The 23172-nt window shown below is 41.1% G+C and overlaps 1 protein-coding gene across 2 annotated transcripts; it reads left to right on the top strand.

Moving 5' to 3' along the window:
• The first annotated feature begins 31 nt into the window (after positions 1 to 31).
• Positions 32 to 22326, top strand: CILK1 (ciliogenesis associated kinase 1). 2 transcript variants are annotated; one of them, XM_033143146.1, is made up of 14 exons: positions 33 to 334; positions 4396 to 4662; positions 7399 to 7453; positions 7804 to 7925; positions 8929 to 9008; positions 11259 to 11391; positions 12768 to 12939; positions 13819 to 13986; positions 15185 to 15487; positions 17517 to 17695; positions 17812 to 17954; positions 19153 to 19281; positions 20100 to 20225; positions 21793 to 22326. In XM_033143146.1, the coding sequence occupies exons 2-14, from the start codon at positions 4562 to 4564 to the stop codon at positions 21945 to 21947; spliced, it is 1866 nt and encodes a 621-aa protein (XP_032999037.1). In that variant the 5' UTR covers positions 33 to 334; positions 4396 to 4561; the 3' UTR covers positions 21948 to 22326. The 2 variants fall into 2 exon arrangements, with proteins under 2 accessions (XP_032999038.1, XP_032999037.1); XM_033143147.1 differs by lacking the exons at positions 20100 to 20225; positions 21793 to 22326 and having other exon boundaries at positions 32 to 334; positions 17812 to 17943; positions 19153 to 19282.
• Positions 22327 to 23172: the final 846 nt, after the last annotated feature.

Raw genomic sequence — 23172 nt, 5'->3', positions numbered from 1 at the left:
ACATTCCCGGTTGTTGCAGCATGTTTGAAAACCAGTCGAGGGGCCAAGCTTTGCTCATCTTAGGCTTGCATGCATTGAACTTGCTGCTTCTCCAGGAAATAGGACAAAAGTTGTGCTTGCCTAACTAAATGCCATACGGGGGAGCTGCTGAGCTGCTTTTACCAGGGAAAGCTCTTGGTTGTCCCTGCTCAGTGGCTGCGTTTTCCTTTTGTGTGTGTACAGTATGTTTTTCTCTTGGTGGGCGGAAAGCTTCCCCTTGCCCATCTGAGTGCGATGAGTCTGCCTCTGCTCTGGTTTCCTTCTGATGGAAGAATCTACGGCTTCCACTAGCAGGGTTTGTACTGGCTATACAACTGTAGTTTTTAATCTTTCAGAAGCCTTATTTCCAGCAATTGCAGGACTTGCTTCTCCTGAAAGGGTGCATGTGAAGCTAACAGACTTCCTTTGGAGCACTGATGTAAATTTTGTGTGTCAGTCCCACAGACATGACAGCTTTGGGGGCTTCAGAAAATCAGGTTAATCCTCGGGTTTTTGTTTATTGTCCAGATTCCTGAGATCTTAGCCATCCCTCCATGTCTGACTAAGGAGTAAAATAAGAGTAGAAACTTTTTTGTTGTTTACATTTTGAATTGTTAAAAGATGACTTTTGCTACTATTTTTTTGACATCTCAAGAAGAGGCCTAAAACTTGTCTGCTTACGAGAATATTCTGATTCGGCCTATTATCTACTGTGGGAAAGGATGTAGAGACATTGATACAGTAGTTTTTGGTTTTGTTTGTTCATACTGTAGCCTTTTAATGTGATTTGTTGGCAGTATTTTAATATAATGCTTATTTTGTGATAACGGTGGATAAAAAATAATAACTGATCTAAAAACAACTATATAATGTAATCACTAATTTTCTCTTAAAGAACAGATTAAATAATAAAATCTGTTTGTTTGTTTTTTTTAAAAAAAACTTTTTTCTTAAAAATAATCTGAACAATACAGGTCACCAGCAAAGTCATATATTGGGCAGTATCATCTGTAAGATGTTCTAAGTTTAGTAAAAACCAAATAAAATATACCAAGCTGACTTTTTATTTACAGTACATAAATCATAAATCAAATTTAGTTGTAAATTTACATAGCTTAATAGATATTCACTATTAATTAGGTAATGTAGGGATAGCATTTTTTCTTGCATATTTAAAGCATGATCTCTGAGAGGTCTAGAGGGTGGGTTATACAAGAGGAGGCCTTTTTGGTTTGTAATGAGTTATCATGGCCCATATACTGCTCACATTCAGCTGTTGCTGTGAATACTGAGATTTTTGTTTTATTCATTGCATTTGTACGCTCCCTTTCTGCCAAGGCACCTAAGGTAGTTTGCAATTTACTGTACAATTGGGAGGAGAAGCAAGAGAAGGAGACTGTCTGGTTGGAGCAGGCTGCTAATGTTGCCTTTGCCTGCCTCCCTCACATGCTACTTCCTCCTTGCTGAGCAGATGGTGTCTGTTGGCTCTTTGGGGACAGGGAAGGGGCATAAATGTGCCAATGTCATCCATTCATTCTCCACTACGAAACCCTCATTGTACTCACTATGGAAAACTGACTCGGTAACCTCAAATAACATTATTTTAAAGAATATCTCTGAAACATCTTCTTTGCCTATCTATCTGTTTGTCTGTCTGTCTGTCTGTCTTGTAATTAGGAGTACCAGTACTGTGTTTTGCATTATGGTTACTTTCATTTATGTACTTAGTTTTCAGGTAGGAGTTACTTGAAAAACAAACAGGAGGTATCCTCCTGCATTTCTCTTGATTTCCCCCCGTGCAAATTAATCATATTGTCTGTGATGGGATTGAGCTCTTTGTTTTGTTTTTCATTTGCATGGCTCTTAGCTGTGGGAATTGCCAGAAAAGTTCAGCTTTCTCATGGTTATCTACTATATATGTTGGAAAGTTGATTGTTTACCAGATCGCTATGCATTTGAACACCTTTACTTATTGTAACCAAGGTTTGCATAATGGTTCCTAAGATGAAGGAGCAGGCTTTCATCTGTGTTTGGATAATATTGGACATGCATGTTGGTGGATTGAACTTTTCAAAACTGCTGATTTGAACCTCTGGTTTCAAAACTGCTGGATACAAGACTGCTAGTATACTATATAGCAAGGGATGCGGGTGGCACTGGGGTCTAAACCACTGAGACTCTTGGGCTTGCTGATTGGATGGTCAGCGGTTCAAATCTGCTTGATGGTGGTGAGCTCCCATTGCTCTGTCCCAGCTTCTGCCAGCCTAGCAGTTTGAAAGCATACCAGTGCAAGTAGATAAATAGGTACCACTGTGATAGAAAGGTAAATTGTGCTTCCATGTGCTCCAGCTTCCATCACGGTGTCCTGTTCCTCCAGAAGCAGTTTAGTCATGTTGGCCACATGACCTGGAAAGCTGTCTGTGGACAAATGCTGGCTCTTTCGGCCTGAAAGCGAGATGAGCACCGCACCCCATAGTTGCCTTTGACTGGGCTTAACCGCCCAGGGGTCCTTTGCCTTTTACCTTAAGTAGCCATTTTCCCTTTCAGATTTGCAAACCAGTTAACTGCAGAATGGTTTGGCTGAGATCCTATTGAAACCTGCAGAAATTTTACATTCGTTTTGAGCACTTAGACTCAGAAGCCTCATTTGAACAATAGGTCTTATTTTCATGAAAATCAATAAACCTAGGACCAGGGATTGAGTCCTATGTGTTTTCATGTTATACACCAAACAAGAAACATTCGTTTTGTATCCTCACCACTGACTTTGCTTTTGCTTGCTACCTTGATGCTCAGCTCTTGCTACAGGGTGGGGTTAGAATTAAAATACTAAAATGTCTCCATTACAGCTTTCAAAATGAGTGCTTTTAGACATTAAAACGATTAATTTCCATTTGCCAAGATGCTATTTGACATTTCTGAAGCAGCGTCCATTACATTAAAATGACAAAAGCTTTCTTGGAAAATTAAGAATAATTAAGACCAGGGGATAACTATGTACCTTACCTAGAGTCCTATGTGTGTGCAAAGTGATATATATGTAGTGTGGCCCTCTATTATAGACTGGCGAATCCATGTGTGTGGCAGAACTCCAGGTGTGCATTGCTGGACCAAAAGAATTCCCGCCTGGGTAGCATAGGGAGGATATGAATTACTTTTGTCCTCTGTACTGTATATAGAATCAGTTGGTCACTTATCACGCAGCAGACACTTTAAACCCCTTTCCTACCTCCTTCCCGCTGATGGTTCCAACTGTGCAGAGAGTCAGTCTGTAGCCTCTGGCCGTGAATTTGGCATATCACACAATTATGCACAAACATCACATAACGAATGGCCACGCTCCACAGTTTCATCAACTAAAGCAGAATTAAAAAGCAGTGAGTGATAGCTTTATTAAGAACCATTTTGAACACACTTTCATAACAAAAGCACCTTTCCAAAGAAAAAATACAATGCAGGGTGTGTGTTTTTAAGAGCTTCCTCCTTAAAGATGAAGGGCAGGGAACAAAAATACTGAGCTTAAAAAATATATTAAAAGATTTATTTGCTTGTGATCTTTGACCCGTGATGAAGGTTTGTCTTCAATAAAATATATTCATTGTGGCAACTAAATAAATAGGTTGAAAATTTATTAACATCTTATGAAACGTTTGAGAAGAAAATCTACTGTGCTCTGAGTCAGCGACCCATTGCTAATCTTTTAATAATGAAGCCTGACATAGGGTTCCTTGTGGCTACAGGAAACAAACACTGTGGTGCATAAATTTTCCAAGTGCTCCCCCCCTCCGCACTGTTTTTTTTTTTTTAAGAAAAAAAAACTATGGAGGTATCATTTGAATATGATAAGATGATATTTAGCCTTCCTGTAAGTAAGCTGACCTAATCATAAGGAAAATGATTGACAGATGGTAGACAAGAGGGAATAATGAGTCTCTTTTTCATCTCTCTTCTGAACCTGAGACAGGGGCAGCTGGTCTTGTTGATAATCCTAGTATATTAAGCCTTCTGGAATCAGATTAATCATTGGTCTATGTTATGCTGGGATAACATTGTCCATTTATGTCTTGCCTCTGTCTGGTCTATCCATCTAAATATGATTTAAAGTGCATGATTTCATCAGAATTGACAGGACTGTGTCTTTGTCATGAACAAACTTTCTCTTGAATTTATTCTTCCAGTTCATATTTTTGTCAGTTTCCGGTGCTAGTATAAATTGCATTAAGTAGTTCACGTGGGCCATCTTATCGGTAGAGCACATGCACCCTCATTTGACCAGGAAAAACACAGATGATGATTATGAGCCACATTGCAGGGAAATGAGAATATTCAGACATTTTGGGCTTGGAAAATGGTTAGCATTCCCCTGTATTTTTACAGACGCAAAGCCAATCCTTGAAAATATGAGCCCGGACAACATTCACACTGTTCCAGATGCTTTGTGTTTGTGCTGCCACCGGAAAAACTTCACTCTGAGAGGAAATGCAGCTGTGGAAAACGGCATCCTAGGGACTGAAATGAGTTTGCATTCTGGAGGACCTCCATCATGAATAGATATACAACTATTAAACAGCTGGGAGATGGGACTTACGGTTCTGTTCTCCTGGGAAGAAGTATTGAATCAGGGGAGCTGATCGCCATTAAGAGGTAAGAGGCTCATGTATGTGTTGTACAACTTCAACATTAACTCTTTGCAAGACACCATGCAGCTTAAACAGTAGGTGACTACAAGTTGACAACTTCTCTGAAGATTGTGGAATCCAACTTTGCTGGCTTTGAAACTGGGCTGTTGTGCCCAACCACTCAGCTGTCATAGTGAATCTGATCCATTGGATGGGGGAGTCCGAAGCAGTGTGATGTGGTACAAATATCAGCATGTGTGATAGGCCACAACAAGGGATCTGTGTTTGTTGCTCTTCAGCAGACCTGTAGGACTTGGTATTGAGTTAAACTGCAGCTTCTTGAGAATCTCAGCTTTCTAGCCTTTTGTGGCTAGGTCATGCCTATTGAAATCTCTGAAGTTACTGGAATTTTGCGGTGGGGTTACTCTGCCCTTAATAGCTTCTCATCTCAACGCAAGTTAGAGAAACTGGAAATAAATTATGGGAAAAGATAAATTTACAGAATATTTTGTGCAAAATATGTTCAATTATCCACATTCAGCTTTTCATTGCAGTATTTGGTTGCCTGGGTGCAAGTTTATTTAGCACAGAATATAGAAAGCCATGGCTGTAACCAACCAGTATGTTGAAATCACATCTGTCCAGCTGACCAGATGGCTTGTGATGGGATTTTAACTCCCATGTCAATCTGGATGTGTTTGTGCATGTATTGTTTATGTACAGCTTGCAGTATTTCACAATGTACTTGTTCAGAACCACAATAACAAATGAATAGCCTGGAGAAAAATAGCAGCAATGCATTTGTATTGGGAGAGTCAGCATCCAATTAATCCACAATTCATACATTGCAGATTAATGCACTGTGCATGCAGGAAGCTTTGTCTTCACACTGAGCTACTTTCAGTGTTTTGCCACATACTTTTTGCCCAAATGTTATTTAATTTCCTGATCCTCAGCTTTAGTTGGATCACAAGTACTTTTTTAAAAATGTCCTGGCTCTATGCATGTTTTGATGGGCAGAGATGACTAGAACTGCAGGCGTGTTCCAAATATAACGTTAGCCACAATCCAGCTATTTTTTGGTTTGTTTTAGGGTAGAAGATTATCAACAACTGCACATCAGCTAGTAGAAGGCATCATATAGTTAGAATATATTTAATAGCTGTAGTTTAGGTTGAGGTTTGCTTTGAAATATTTTTTGAATTGCTGCCAGAATGCCTTGTTTCAGCACAAATCAGCAATTTCTCTGGCATTTTTCTACTAGAGAGAGAGAGAGGTTCTGATTTCCCCCCCTTCATTGAGAAAAAGAGAATATTCCGTATGTTTTTCTTGTGCTAGAGGGAGAGAAGGAGCCACTGACCCAGTTATATTTATGGATTTGGGAGTATGTGGCACTTACATCACCATAAGGATTGCCTGATCATCATTTCACAGGGTTGTTTGAATAAGATGCTGTTCTTTCAAGTCTCATTTTGATTGAGCAGCAGTGGGAAACCTGTGACCCTCAAGATGCTGATGAATTACCACCATCCCTTACCATTGGTCATGCTGGAGTCCAACCACATTGAGGGGCGCACAGTTTCCCAGACTCTGTGCTAAAGGGCATTTGGCTTATTTTCCAGCTAAAAGTGAAAATTTGTGGATAGGGAGAACATTGTGCTTGTATTAAATGAATTTACCCAATAGCTTGCATTTGGTTGTGGGCAATGCTAAGGAGATGGTTCAGTATATTTGTAACAAAACAAAAAAATTCCTTCCAGTAGCACCTTAGAGACCAACTAAGTTTGTTATTGGTGTGAGCTTTCATGTGCATGCAAACTTTTTCAGATACCTGAGGTATCTGAAGAAGTGTGCATGCACATGAAAGCTCATACCAGTAACAAACTTAGTTGGTCTCTAAGGTGCTACTGGAAGGTATTTTTTTTATTTTGTTTCGACTATGGCAGACCAACACGGCTACCTACCTATAACTAGTATATTTGTATACATGTTATAGAACTGAAGTATCATATCAGAAAACACAAACACTTTAGACAAAATCTCCAAATCTCCAGAATGTGGAATGGACATGATCATCAGATCAAACCCTTTACCCTGAAGATAAAACAGCCAAGACCTCAAGATATCCCATTATGCTGAAAACCTCAATATAAATTGTGGTATAAAACAATGCTTATTTAGAAAACAACAACAACAACAATAAACTTTAAGAAGTAGGGTTGTGTGTTTTTTTAAAAAAAAATAATGCAGCAAGCTGACCTAAATCACATGCAAAGAAGAATACCATGTTCTCATTTTGCGTAATTCTACTTCTGCAAGTCATGAGTGGCAAGGAGCTATGCCTCAATGATCTTACCAGAGGTTTGCATGCTGACTTTTAAACCTCTTTAATGCCAAAATGAGCAAAAAGAAAGATTAATTAATTTTTTTTAAAAAAATGTGCTGGCCTGGCATATGGGTGGAGTGCCAAAGAGCTACCATTTAGACCTGTGCACAGTGGGATTTCCCCCCTCCCACCTCCACCACCACATGTGCTTTAAAAATCCTCTTAGTATTGTAAATGTGTTTCCATGTGACAGTGGCAGCGTTGAAGAAGCACAAGCCCAAAGACTCTGTTGGGCATGCAGAACTAGGGTGGTTGTTGGATCCCAGCCATAAAAGAAGCACAGCTCTGTTGTAAGCTTCCATTTATTCCTTCATGGACCTAGAACATGAGTAGTATCAGATTGTGATACTGACTTCCTTACTTTGTGCTTCACAGGATGAAGAGGAAATTCTACTCCTGGGAAGAATGTATGAATCTTCGAGAAGTTAAGGTGCGTTAATTTGAAATTTGTACTGGATTCCTTCAGCTTCGGGTAGAGCTGTGGTTGAAAGTCCATGGTCAGATGCTGTCTTGGGCAGCATTGCACATTCCTCCGGGGAACTGGAGTGCCTCTCGGCTGAAGAACAGATTGTGCAAATGTGCCCACTATCAGCATTCATCTTTACAAGGCCAGAGGAACATTTGTCATATCTGACTCTTAAGAGTCTGAGCACTTTTTAACAGCCAGGCGCTTAAATTTAGCAGTATCTCAATTTATGTTTCTGGGACAAGTGTTCATTGTCACTTATCTTAAAGCCCTGTTTCAACAGTGTCTGTAATTGTCTTATCTTGCATTCCCAGTCCTTGAAGAAACTCAACCATGCCAATGTGGTGAAACTGAAAGAAGTTATCAGAGAAAATGATAATCTGTACTTTGTGTTTGAATACATGAAGGAGAACCTTTATCAGTTAATGAAAGAAAGGTATGTTGATTCCCGCCCCCCAAAACCCCCCACCATCCAGTATAACTAACCAAAACCATGAACTACTATTCACCAAGCACTATAACTGCAACCGTAATTCATGGTAGCAAAATCACATCAAGTACATTATAAGCATGATATTTAGGTTTTTGAACTGAGATTGCTTAGCTCCCACTCTCTTGTCTTAGAGGTCCTTGACTGGCAACTGCTGATAAGTAGGCCATGATCCAGTGACAATGCCCGGAACGACCAAGGATGGGGACAGGAAACGCTGCCTGAATAATCCTGGCACCACATGTATAGCATATAATTTTGTTCTGGTATTCCTAGACTTGAGTGGTTTTATTGTGAGAATCTTTTATAAGCTGCTTCTAAGAGCCTCTTGACGCTATGAAGTAGAATTTTGAGCAGAGCAGTCCAAAAGGGGGGAGGGACAGGAGGACGAATCAAAGGCAGACAGGGTGCCAGATCTGATTAAGGCTGAAGGCAATGGTGGGTCATTTTTCCTTTTCTGGTTGCCCATCAGCATTGCAATTTACAACAACAAAAAAAATCTCTTCCCATTGCTATCAATGGGAGAGAAAATAAATATGCTAGTTCCAGGTGTGGTGTACTTTTCTCCTCAAACCGGGAGTGTGTTAGAGGAATGGGAGGCCAATAGATCCTGTGGAGCCCACCCATATCCACTCCTGGCATGCTCCTTTTTGTCTTCTCTGCCATTGCAGCAGTGGTGGTGGAGGAGTAACCACAGATCTTTCCATGGGTGCAATGAGGATGCCTCCTTGGGCAGAACATCTCTGCCTGCAGATCTCATGCTCTGTGCACTATCCTGTGGCACCCAGAATGTCCTCCTCCAGTAAGGGATATATAAAAAGCATGCTTATTATTGCTTGTATGACTGTATCCATTCTAGCCTTCAACTATATCTGCAGTGGATAAAGAAGTACAGCTAAGAAATCCCGTGTGTGAACATAAATCCCCCTTCTCTACTTTCACCTTACAGGAACAAATTATTTCCCGAATCTACTGTCAGGAATATTATGTACCAGATTCTTCAAGGGCTTGCATTCATACATAAACACGGTAAGACCTGACTAAAGGCCAAATTGGATGAGTATCTGTGACTGTATTGATGGCATGGTAGGAAGTGATATTAACAAATACTTAAGAAATATTTGAGCAGGCACTAAAGGTTTTTTGTTTGTGTTCAGGAAGGTAAACATGACTTGTTGAGAGTGGTATGAGTGAGGCTGAAAACACACTCTTCTCCAGTGTGTTCCAAAAAGGCTAATGTTCCTTAAACAAAATATATTTATTGTAGAATTATAGCATTTATTGCAATTCCTGATTAAGGCTGCAGCTGGAAACAGCCTTACTGTTGGGGTGTAGCCCCCACTGAAGCCCTTTGGGTAAACGTGCAACAAGACTGAGCTGCACAAAATGTATCTGTAAAGCCTGGTTATTTGAATGAACAGTTCTATTGTTAAACTGACCTCCTACGCCTGTTAGAGGATTATGGGTTGATCATGGGATGTCATCCCAGGCAGGAGCTGCAGGGTTCAAGGAAAGCTGCCAAGATTGTTTTGCTGGAAAAGAAGATAGAAAGTTGTGTGGCCAGATGCCGTCTCTGAAGCCAACGCAGACCACAGTAGTTCTGTGCAGTTCTGGCAATAATAATACTGACCTTGTATTGCATCTTGTTGTTAAGTTGCTTTGAGACCTTTGTTTGTATAAAGTGATAAACAAATGCAATTAATAATAGTACTGTTAGTAATAATAGAGTTGCACGGTTTACTGATATGTTTGAAATGTCTTGAACATTTGCACAATAGTAATGCTAAGTGTGATTATCGTCGTTTTCTTCATGTGAGTGTGAGAGAGAAATTATTAGCTTTCACACTTTTTTTTTTTTAAGAAAGAGAAGATATTTTACCTGCTCAGATCTTCACCTCAAAATATAAAGCAGTATTAGAGGAGAACATTTTGTGGTTCAAAATAGCTCAGTTTACTCTCTTGGCACCTTCTCTTCATAAAGTGTTATAATGGCAGCAATGAAAGGAGATGGGGTCAGATATTATGTAACTGGAGTGAGGGCTTGTTATTTCCTGAATAAACTCATTCCTTGTAACTTCCAAAGCACTGCAGTTTCTGAAACATGAAACAGTTTCATAAAGTGAAAAAAAAGTGAATGATTGGAAAGAACGGCTTTGTATATTTAATTGCTGCTGTGTTAACTAGATTGTAAAGACTTGATCAAAAACACCCACCCACCCCACTCACACAGGAAACCAAAGATCGCCACAGCCAACCACAAATGAACATTTACACCCTACGCCAACCCCAACCCCTCTCACCGCCAAAGGAGCACAAGTGAACAAGAGAGAACCTACACAAACAACGCTGACACCAAACCCTACATATATTAAGTAAAATAGAAACATCGTGGCCCCACCCCACCCCACCCATCTCCCCATCCCACCCACCTCTCCCCCCTTTTCTTCCTAATGTCTCAACAACCAAAACTGATTTGTAAAAATGTTACATGGAAAAAATATGAGATAGACATTGCACACACCTTTGTAAACCAAGAAAATCTTTAATAAAAATACTTTTAATAAAAACTAGATTGTAAAGCAATTCAAGTGTGCCTTGATAGCTCTTTTGGACTGTGCCACTTGGTTTGACCATTTCCTGTGGCATGGAAGAGTTTTTAATGTTTTATTAATGAATTTCTAGTAGGAGGCCTTTGGGCAGGGACCTGACCCCAGATTCTGTTCACTGTGCCAGGAATCAGCCCTGGAAGATTAAGAAATAAAAAAATAAAGAACCTCATACACTGAGTCACCTTTGCCAGCTGCCACATTTTGGGGTTAGGAAACAGACCATCCAAACACGCCTTAGCGGTAGCACCCCTGTCTCAAAATTAACCACTGATTATTAGGGTTTCCAAATCTTTATTTCCTCCACCCCAGCTCTAACATTCTATGCTTTAACTGCTTTTGCTCTGTGGACATGAGCAAATTATAGCATTTGAGTGATTCCCCAACTATAAGTCAGAGTGGACCCACTGAAATCAATTAATTTTAAGTCTCTCAATTTCAATGGGTTTGCTCTATGTATGACTAACATTGACTATCACCCTTTAACTCCATGCCATAAAAAGCTTCCATCTACTGCTTTGCAGCAGTTTTCTTCCACTATTTAAAGAGGAGTGGGAAAGCCAGATACTTTTTTCCGACAAGCCTGCTGGTAACTAATCACACAAACATGCACAATGAAATGAAAATGTGGGCGGCAGAACAGACTGACTAATGTTTGTTTTCACAACTACAGGGTTTTTCCATAGGGACTTGAAACCTGAAAACCTCCTTTGCATGGGACCGGAACTTGTGAAAATAGCAGACTTTGGCCTTGCACGGGAAATCAGATCCAGACCTCCCTACACAGATTACGTATCCACAAGATGGTAAACACTTGAGCTTATATGCCTTGAGCTGTGTTCACGTTACTCATGCTCAGAGTAGATCAAATGAAATTAATGAACATTACTCATTTGGGTCCATTAATGTCAGTGGGTCTACACTGAGTAGGCTATGGCTGTTTGTGTGGATTTAAAGATTATTTCTATTCCCACTATGATTGTGATTTTGGGAATAATTACGGTAAGAGCCGTCTGACGCTAACATCTTTTCAGTGCCAGGTTAAGACTTTCCTCTTTAGCCATTGCATTCCATGGAATTTGAGTTCAATGCTTTATGTTACTGCCAATGTGGATTACTGATAAATTCACCCACACTCCTGGAAGCTGGTATTTCATGTTTTAAGTTACTGGTTTTATTGCTCACATTTTGATGGCGGTGGTTTCTAACAATTTTGGATACTTTAAAACTTGATTGTAAGTTTTCATGTTGGTGACACACTTTTTAGATGTGCATCAATTCTCAACAGTAATTCAGTTATACTAGCAAGACAGAGGTTAAACTAACCCCTTTCCAGCCCTGGGAGGAGCATGGGGTAAGGTAAAAGGTAGGTAAAGGACCCCTGGACAGTTCAATCAAAGGCGACTATGGGGTGCTGCACTCATCTTGCTTTTCAGGCTGAGGGAGCTGGCGTTTGTCCACTGACAGCTTTCCAGGTTATGTGGTCAGCATGACTAAACCACTTCTGGCACAATGGAACACCGTGTCGGAAGCCAGAGCGCACAGAAATGCCGTTTACTTTCCCGCCACAGCAATACCTATTTATCTACTTGCACTGGTATGTTTTCAAACTGCTAGGTTCGCAGGAGATGAGACAGAGCAGCGGGAGCTCACCCCATTGCACAGATTCGAACCGCCAACCTTCCGATCGGCAAGCCCAAGAGGCTATGGGGTTTTAGTCCACAGCACCACCCTTATGCGACACACCTACACATTGCGGCCAGCACACTAGTGTGTCACAACACACAGTTTGGAAAGCTTTGGCCTAGAGAATGTCCTGCGTTAGGTGATTTACAAATAAAATAAATAACAATTGCTCAGCACCTCACCACTTTGATTATAGTTTAGAACTTCAAAGGGTAATAATCCCTGCAAGACAGAGGATATATTGGGGAAGATCTAAGCCCTTGACAGGACAAGCAACCCTTAAATAAAATTGCTTCAGCTTCTTACCTTGAGCAATGCTCAGGGAGGGAGGTTGGGTTGGGAAGCATTTTAGAGGGCTCTTGTTTCTTGCTGGCAGAGAGAAAGGGACCTTTTGCAATTGCTGTCCAGTGCAAATTTACTAGTCTGGTGTAAGGTTCTGCTTGGCATATTTTGTAAATGAACCCCGCTGTGTTTCCCCCTCGCTTTTGGCTTTCAGGTACAGAGCTCCTGAAGTGCTTTTGAGATCCACTAACTATAGTTCTCCCATTGATATCTGGGCTGTCGGTTGTATCATGGCAGAGGTTTACACACTCCGGCCGCTCTTCCCAGGAGCTAGTGAAATTGATACTATGTTCAAGATTTGCCAAGTGCTGGGGACGCCAAAAAAGGTAACTGTGAGCCTGTCTTCAGTGTGCATGAAGGAATATAACTCTGAATATGTTCTGTTCTCTCCTCCCCGCTACTACTCTACTTCTTTTCTGCTATTGACACTGGATAGCTGATTGCTAAGATGTCTCCAGCTTTATACAGTCTCGATAGAGAAAATAGCAACTTGTACTAAAAAGGAGACCTTGTATGGGATGGTGGGGAGCAAAGGGAAGAAAAATGTGCTGCCTTGGAATTAATTCCAGTGGAATTCAGCATGCGTGAGAGGAAGCTGTGACCGCTCAGACTTTAGGAGAGCGTTCTGCATATGCTTAGAGTCATTCTTTATTGTTACGTTGCTGTCCATAAGAATTCTATGCCAGGAACCGGCTGACATTATTACTGTGCCTTGGTGCTGCGAAAGAGAACACACATTGCTTAAATGGTGTACAAGCATATAGTGCATATTGATATGAGAAAGAAAGATACAATAAAGGTACAATGAATACAGTAGAATAACAGAAACAAAATGCCTGACAGCGTTCTACCTGTTGAGTGGCCTGGTCAAAACATGGTGGTGATCAACTAACCTAGGACTGCCTTACTCTACCCTGTCATTGCCTTCACATCATCCTTCAGCTTTCTAGTCATGAGTTAGGACTCCCTGGTCTTAGCATGTGCTCTTGATTCTCTGGGATCACTTCAGCCTCTTACCTGCCCCTTGAAATGTGTGAGCTGATCCGCTTGCTTCAATTATCCCAGGATCAGTTCGTTATTCAGCCAGACCTTTATGCAATCCTGGAAACGTTGCTTATGAAGGCATGAGGGTGGCATCTTGGGCAAGGCTGCACCAGCTACACGGGTATTCATTTCCTGACCAGGCATGCTTCCGTCCTTTTCAGAATGACTGGCCCGAAGGCTACCAGCTCGCCGGCACCATGAATTTCCGCTGGCCTCAGTGCGTCCCAAACAACCTGAAGACCCTCATCCCTAACGCAAGCAGCGAGTCAATACAGCTCATGAGAGACATGTTGCAGTGGGACCCCAAAAAGCGGCCAACGGCAAGCCAGGTTTGCTCTTCTTTCGTGGATATGTCTTTACAACTCTCTGCCTTGCTGACAGCTCACTCTCTCAGAGGAACAAAGAAACTTTCAAAGGTTACAAGAAGGAGTGGGTTCAAAACATGTGTTGCAAGCTGTTGGTTCTGACAACTATTTCCCACCACCAGTCCCAACTCAGTAGAATATTTTTTCTGATTCAGGGAAGTCTCAAGTCTCTTCACCCACTGCTGACACAGCTCTGCTTTTTTCCATTTCTTACTGCAGTTTCTAACTCTATACCTCGCTTTGTTTCTTCTATGCATTCCCATCCTTGCTATTCAGAAAAGGAGCAGATGGAATTGGATTTGTGTTCACATCAGCACCTCTTAAAAACTTCAGCAGGGCGGACAGCTTTATCTGATCCTTTATTCGTTTTCAGTGGAAATAAAGCAGTGAGAACAAAACTCACACTTTGAGACTAAAGGCTGCCTGGCCCTAATTGATGAACATGCACTACTAATTGGTTTAATCAAAGGGCCCTAATAAAGTGAGATAAGTTTTCTGTTATGTTTATGATTTCTTACCTGCCCTTCACCATAAGGTCCCAGGGCAGGTTATAGCAATTTAAAAAACTGTGTTAAAAATAAATTGCAGTCACTGGAATAGCATGTATCCTGAAAATATATATCTCAGGTGTCAAATGCCATGGTAAAAAGGTAGCCCAACAGATGAGTTATGCCAGAGAGAAGTCTCTGGGCATACAGCCTGTGTGGGGAGGATTGTGCACAACACCATAAAAAAAATTAATTAAAATTTTGCACCCAGACATTCCAGAGTTTGCCTATCATTTGTAAATTGTGCAGATTAAACACATTATGCAAACTGCAAAATTGTTTGTGGCATGGATGAGTTGCTTTTCATTTTTGCATAATTCTGGTTTTGTCATGGAGGGGGAGGAGGGTTGCAGAACATGGAAGACCCACCCGTTTGGCTTCTAAGATTTCAACAGGCATATATTTTTAGCACTAAGAAAACTACTTTTATTTAAAAAAACACGAAAGCAGCAACTACTAGAAAGTTGAATTTTGCATGTGCTGTCTTATTTTGGGTCTTCCCTGCCCTTGGGTGGTATTGTGGCATGCACAGAGCCCTAGATATTGGGACTGAGGAACTGTTTCTGCTTGCTTGACTCCCCTGGTTTAAAAAAATTCTCTCCCTTGACTTTTAGGCTCTTCGATATCCTTACTTCCAGGTTGGCCAATTACTGGGCACCTCACGCTCTGCTCAGGAGCTGGGAAAGCAACAGAGAGACCTTCCTGATAAAGCACAAGTCCACATGAAACCCATTCCACCAGCACAGCCACCTCCTAAAGCACAAGTTCGCCTTTCCTTCAGACCATTCCAGCAGAACCAGCCCCCCCACTCCCTGATATACCCCTACAAAACAGACACCACCGTGAGTGACCATTTAAGAGAAGACAAACCTAGCCAGGTGGCTTTGCCAGAAATTCACAATAAGATTCCTCAGCAGGTAAGGCACAGTCTTGGATAAGATGTCTGCCTTTCTAAAATGTAGACATTATCTCACTCTTGTATTTTAAATAGGTTTGGCTGTATGATTTTAAGTGCAAATGCAAAAACAAATGTCTACCTTTCTTTCCTTTTTTGTTTCTGGATGCTAGGAGCTTGTTCCTGTTGAGCTGATCTTTCCACAGTTGCTCTCAACACAAAGACTACATGATGTTGCAAGAATGCAGCAGCCTCTCGCATCTATTCTGTGTTAGTCTTGGGAACTCTTGACTTGGTCTCCAGTGAACTGGAAATCAAGAGTTCCTTAGTTTAGAGCAGGCATGTGGGGTAGACCTTGGCTCCACTGATACATGGGGAATGGTTATTGAAAGATACCTACTAGGAAAGAGTCAAACTTCTACTCATTTCAACATCTGGGTACTGATGGTTATACACGACCTTCTTGGGGAGGAAGTATGGTACAACCATCAAGTGAAGTTGGAGGTCTCCCCATTTGGATGATGCATGCAGACCCAGTTTCTCAAGATACATGCTACACCTTGCTCTGAGCAGGCAGTTGTGTCTCTCCTGCCCATGGTGAAGCAGCAAGAGCATGCCTTCCCTGTCTGTTTCCAAGCCTACTTTGGTGTTCATTGAGGGCCATGACATTTGGAAAGGGCACCACACCATTCAGGCCCCTGTATATTGGAGTTTGTGCCCATACAAAAGTGTGGCTATCCATGGCTGTCCAAAGAATTGAGTCAAAACAAAAAATTAATAATAATAATCCTTCCAGTAGCACCTTAGAGACCAACTAAGTTTGTTCTTGGTATGAACTTTCGTGTGCATGCACACTTCTTCAGATATTGAAGAACTGAGTGTATAGGTAAACAGGGAGGGAAGACCCAGCGTCACTTACCCACCATGTATGAGACAGCGTCTTCTGAACTAAGCCATTCATATAATGGAAGCATTGGTATGACTGTATTTACTTCCTTCTCAAACCCAACATGAACCTCTTGGGCCCCATCCTTCCCTGCCTCCTTTCTGTAAGCTGCTTCTTCATAAGCACTTTTCTATTTTTCCTCTTGATTCTCTCCCCTCACCCTCTGCTTTAGTCCTATTAACATTTGTTTGTAATTCAAGTTGCTTAGCTGCCGTGTATGTGTGCTTTAAGCAACAACCATCTCTTAAATTTAAATTCATTTGGAGTAATTTTGCTTGACCACGTGTTGGAGTAAGTACAAACAAATTGTGAAATTCCATCTCCTTTGAGCTTTCACTACAGTCTGTTTCTGTGCTTTTGCAGCTATTCAGGTCCCCTTAGATGAGTTTGGCTTCTCTGCTATTTGTTTCCGTATTAATAAACATTAATGTTGCCATTTTGAATTAGAATCTATTTAAAAAAATACCATTACTTACACATGGAGCTCTGAGTGGGTGGCTTGAATCTTTTATCCTGTACAAAAAACAACAACAACCCCTCAACAATTTCTACTAGGGAAGCAACACTGTGATCAGAATAAATTATGTAAGTTTAGCTCATGTGCATTATTTATTTATACTATAAATTATTTTTGTATACAATCGTACCTTGGATCCTGAACGCCTTGGTACTCAGACGTTTTGGCTGCCGAATGCCGCAAACCCAGAAGTGAGTGTTCTGGTTTGTGAACGTTCTTTGGAACCCGAACGTCCGACGGGGCTTCTGTGGCTTTCGATTGGCTGCAGGAGCTTCCTGAAGCCCATCAGAAGCCTCGCTTTGATTTCCGAATGTTTTGGAAGTGGAACGGACTTCCGGAACGGATCTTCCGGAACGGACTTCCAAGTTACGACTGTAATGGGGATTTATTTATTTGGCAGAAACCGGGGTAGAAGAGAAAATGAAAGTGAGTGGTGGCCAGTGGGACCTGATTTTGGTAGTAAAATAGCATCCCTGTTGCCCATTCTCTGCCCATTGGAAGCACTTCCAATATTTATTTTGCTTATATCGCAGTTCTGATCTTCACATGCTTTTCTTCTGTTTTCTTATTTTCCTCCCGCAATGTCAGAAAGCAGACATTGGGACAGAGAAGACAAATGGGGAACTCAAACCAAAGAACCGTCGTAGATGGGGAAACATTCCTGGGACACTAAAAGACTCTGAGGATTGCGAAGATCTGGAAGATGGAGGTGTTAACTCTTCACTTGCCAGAAAAGACAAAGGACAGAGTGATGAAGCTCTTTGTAGGCAAGTTACTGGCCTTATTTTCCTTTATTTGTTCATAAAAAGTATTTCTATACTGCTGTATCATACATACTGCTGTATCCTGCAGTATAAACTTGGCTGGTTGATTTTGGTTTCAGATTTGAAAGTATCTTGGATCTCAAGCCGTCAGCCTGCTTAGGAACTGGGAACAGCGCACCTTCCTACCTCCGGCAGGACACACCAACGTTGCAAGTTTCTGCAGCCAAACAACATTACTTGAAACATTCTAGGTATTTACCTGGTTAGTAAAAAATAAATATTTACTATGACGCTTCGTAAAATACGATAATTCACTTTTGATGTGAGTGAGTAACCTCTAGTCCCAGATGTCCTGTTGATTATTAGTTGCAATCCTAACCCCATTTACAGGGACTTAGTGGGATTTTCTTCCCAGTAGGCATATTTTGTTTTCATTAAGCCATTTCCCTTAAATTTGCTGCAAAATGCATTTTTGCAAACTTTATATTTAGCAACAAAACTATTTTATTACTGACTGTTGATTAGGTGTTGATCAAACTGTCTTCACTTTTACGATTGCTTGTAAAATAATGTTACACTTGTATACCATCCTTCCTGCAAGTTGCTCAGAGTGCATTTTATTTGTGTTTTAGCTTCAAACAGTCCTGTGAAGTAAGCTGAACTGTGGCTCAAGGTCATACATTGAGTTTCATTGCCTAGCATAGGTTTGTCCCCGAGTTTCCCATATCCAAACCCATCACATATTGCAGCTGGTTCTTTTCTAGTCTCTCACTAGAACATGCCCAACTTACATTCTATGTGGACAGCAACCACAATCTAGTGCCCTTCACGTTTAGGCATGTTTAACCTAATTGTGTGGAATATCTATGAAATTAACATACAAAAGCAAGGTAGAATACAACCCCTTGGACACTTGTTATCAATGGGCGACTGAGGAGAGGAACAGGAAGGTCTTTTGTACTTCCTGGAGGTGTATATGTTTCTGGGTCAGTTTGCACACAACACTACTTGGACATTGTGGACTACAACTTCCATTAGCAAGAGGATGGCTAATGGTCATGGATGATGGGAGTTGTAGTCCAGCAACATTTGGAGGGCACCCTGTTGGCAGCCTACATGACTCAGAGTAGTTAGATATTTGTGGCATCCAGTTGCCTAACGTGGCATTGTGATACAGAAAAGCCTTTTGCAGCTCTGCTTCATCACTCCTTTAGGGCCCCTTTCCTCCCTTTACAATTACAGACTTTCCCAGATTAACCGTCCTAAACATCATGACAGTCCCATAGGGGGTATCTTCCTGTACCCCTGTTGCTAATCTGGCACTGACATTTGCAGGTACCCGGTAATTATGTTAGTAGATGGGAATTACCGCATTACAGAAACAGGGAAGGAGAGTGAGATATGTATATAAATAAATGTATTCCTGCTGCATTTTTACAGCGTTTTATTTCTTACTCTAGGAATAAGCACAAGAAATAATTTAGTCTCCAGTTCAAGCAAAGATTTCATGCCGTCCAATCCATGGCCCAGTTCTAATTTACCTGGAAAGACATCGGTGGTGGCAGGAGGGATCACCAGGCTGAACTCCAGTAAGGAAAAGAAAAATTGTCTTCTTTTTTAGTTCTACCTACTTTGACCTGTTTGCTGACTGCACTTTGTGATAGTGATCCAGTGTTTGATGTATTGACATCCCTGGCTGCTGAATATTTACTGCATAAGGCAGACAAAACAGGGTAAAGTGGCTGTGATACTAAGTTTATTCACAGCTTTGATCCATGCACATTTACTTGGAAGTAAGTCCTGCTGAGCTGAATGACATTTCTTCCCTAATACTTCTGCACAGATTAAAGTAAATTCCTGCTGGTTTTACACTGAAGATCATGATGTCATATACATAAAGTATCAGATTTTTTCCAAAGATAAAAGTCTCTGAAGGATTGATTCAGACACTCAGGGCTCATGGGGAAAACTGCTCTTTAGTGCTCAGTGAGAGCAAATGGCATTCCAGGTTTTCTCTGGATTGACACTTGCTCCGATTTAGCACTAAGCAGTGGGTTTTCCCTGGAGTGGGGCAAGATGGAAACTGCTGGAACCTGTGCCTAGAAAGTGCGGGTCAAGCAGAAAGCCTCTTGGACTCTATGCACAGGAAAAGTGGAAGTGCGGCGCAGTGCTGGCGCAGTTTCAACACTTTCTGGTGACAGTACCATCTTATCGCAGAAAAGGAAGATATCACATGGGATGGGACTTTAAGACAATAACTGGATTAAGCATTGGCTGGATTATTAACTGGAATATATGGAAAATAACTGGATTAATTTTTAAAGGAAAAAAAAAGATTATGGTGCATTGTGAAATTTTGTACTGGTCTACTGCATTGACCTCAATTATGTCCTCCGCTCTCTTTCAGGCAACACAGGAGCGAGTGGGCTAAGGGGTGCTTACATCCCTTCATTTCTGAAGAAAGAAGTTGGCTCTGCTGGCCAGAGGGTTCAGTTAGCGCCGATTATTGATGCATCTTCTTCAGACCCATCTCGTAAGCTCTTTTTGCTTCTGGGGACCACAGCAAGAATGCTACTGCACTGCACTTCATCTGTCACTACCTGCAGTCTGCAGCTGCCTGTGCTTCAGCCTTTATCTTGTTCGTATGACCATGGCTACATGCACACCCGGCATTGAAAGCACACACACACACACACATCCCAAAAATGCTGGGAAGGCTCCTGGGAATTGTAGCTCTGTGACGGGTAAACTACAGTTCCCAATGCTTCTTTGGGGTCATGCTTTAAATGTATGGTGTGCATACAAAGCCCAAGAGGGGCAATTGTTGAACCAGCTTTCCCACTGTTTAAGAAGTAACGCCAGAAAAATAGGCATGCTTTCTGGGATGCTTCCCATGTTTTGTTTTGCAGTACCAAGTCAGATACATGGAGTTGTACTCACACACTGGGACTTCCCCTTCCCCTTCTCTTCCTGCTCCCCGCTCCCCCCCCCAAAAAAAAAATCTGCTCCAGAAAGTCTTCCAACACTCTGGAGTCAATTTTGAGAATATACAGGAAGCTGCAGGGGAGATCAGAGGAAGGGGAAGTTCCATGGCAACTGAGGGACAGGGCCTGTAGTTGCTAATATTACAAATCTAATCTTTTTTCAGTAGTTGAAAATGGCTGATACAAAAGAGCCACTGTTTGTCCGGATACCAGCAGACTGACTTTTCTCTAGGACTACAGACCCTGTTTGTTCTGCTGTTGTATACCTCTTACACAAGAATTCAGTGTCCTAAGGATTTTGACTTCAATATTGTTGTTGTTGTTGTTGTTGTTGTTGTTGTTGTTGTTGTTGTTTCTCCCAGCAATCATATTTCTAGACCTTGTGATGGCAACAACTAGAACTCCCATCATCCCTGATAATTGACCATGCTGGTTAGGGCAGATGGGAGCTGAAGTCCAGTAAAATCTAGAGGGCACCATGTTGGCTACTTCTAGCACAGACAGTACTTAGTTGAACTTTAGGATTCAACAAGATAAGCAGGGAATTGAGAGCATCTCAAAGCTTTGTGTTCCTACCCACAACTAGTGGTAGCAGAAAATAAGCCACTTCAGTAAAAAACAAAAACTCCTTTCTTTGGCCCTTGACAGAACCTAGAAGAGTAGCTCAAAAACACCCGAACTTATTCAAGTGAGGCAACTCTTTGTCCTGTTTTATTTTTCATATGTGAAGTGAGAGAGCAGGTCTTACAATATCTCAGTTGACTTCTTCGGAAGCATTCAACCAAGAAAGTTTAAAAGCATCTGCATAGAAAGTTGTGGATTGGATTCTGCGTCAGAACTGGTGACAATAGTTTGGATCCGTTAATGGAAGGATCAGCTGGAGCCTTCTGCAATCACAATTTTTTTCTGATTCCCTGCATCCCTCAGCAGACCACCTCTCACTCTACTCTGGGCGGCCTCCTAACCTTTCAGAGCAAGGGAGCACAGGAGCTGTGAACCACCCCTCTGATTTGAAATTCTCTTAGGATCTTTTGGTCAAAGTCACCAGATTCTGTATCTGAATTTAACCCCTGGTCCATTCTCTCCTTTCACACTTCTTCTCTTTTTCCTTTGTAGAATACACTTCGCTGAAGTCTGTCAGACCTCATATAGGGAGGCCGTCATTTAACATACCTATGAAAAGCACACCAGGGCTGCTGCCCCACCCACCTCCAGTTCAACCAGTCCATGGACGAATTGACTGGTCTTCAAAATATGGCGCTCACCATTGAACTCTTGAGCTGCAGTATGCGTTTCACAAACAGTGACCAATGATAAGACTGTCTCCAGCAATATTTTATACGCTGGCAATTCTATCGATCGTTTTTTTGTATGACCAAGACATTTCAAGACTGTCGAAGAGGGTTTATTTTTAGTTGTATGTATTTGAAAGCAAATCTTGGACCTTTTTTCTATCATTTTTATTATGTGATTGGGGCAATTATTTTCATAGAACCAATACACATTTGTATATCAGGTTTAGTATTGTGGGTCCCCTGCTTTATTTGGCATTTTTATATGATGAACTTGTAACTTTTTTAAAGAAAACTATTTTTCCTTTTTTGGCCATTTTTTTATATAAGTGAATAAATGTAGCAGATTGAAGCAGTATTTAATATAAATAAGGTGCAGGTAGACATAAGGGCATTTACCAAATACTTTATAAAGTTAAATTTTCAACCTGGTATGTTGGAAAAATAACCTGTTAAGCTTAGTATCCAGAGCCACATTTCAGCTTCATAATTCAGCAACCACAGTTATGTTACTGGTCTCGTCTTTGCTGTAGCAAAACATAAAAACAAGTGGGGCATGAACTTCTTGTTCTTGATGTGACTGAGAATTGTTAGGGCTAGTTGATCAGCAAGATAGAACAGTGAAGCTTTTCCTTAAGGCTGCAGATAAGAGTTTTGTATGTTCTGAACAAACTTGAAAAAACAAATCCTTGCATATAAAACATGAATTTGGCAGGGGAAAAGATCCAGCCTATTTTTTCAATGTTCATGCTGGTTTATTTGTTCCCTACATACAGCTCGTATTGGTTTGGTCCAGGATAAGCTTCTCTCTGCTATGTAAACTGGAAAAGGGAAAGACGTGTGACAGCAGGAAATTGACTTGACCACATGCTTCTTCATTCTAGCCTCTTTCCACAATGCAAACTAAACCATCTACAGATGGAGCCATCCTGCAGTGGGGAGCAATATGGGTTGCAAGAGTAGCAAGGCCCTTGGATAATATTTAAAGCAATATTAAGTATGACAAAGCTGGTTCGTAGAGTAATATAAATGGAGTATTAAGATAAACACCAGCAGCAAAGTTAAAAAAAAATTTTTTATATATTCCACACAGCCTACATTTCATTTTTATGACTTACCTTGTTGCAAATGCAGCTTGGCAACTTCTGCTACAGGGTTGACAAAATTTATCCTTTATATAATTCGAGGTTTACATTAAGAAATG

This window comes from Lacerta agilis, chromosome 3 (assembly GCF_009819535.1).
Source record: "Lacerta agilis isolate rLacAgi1 chromosome 3, rLacAgi1.pri, whole genome shotgun sequence".
Classification (NCBI taxonomy): domain Eukaryota; kingdom Metazoa; phylum Chordata; class Lepidosauria; order Squamata; family Lacertidae; genus Lacerta; species Lacerta agilis.
This window is presented reverse-complemented; position numbering and strand designations above follow the sequence as displayed.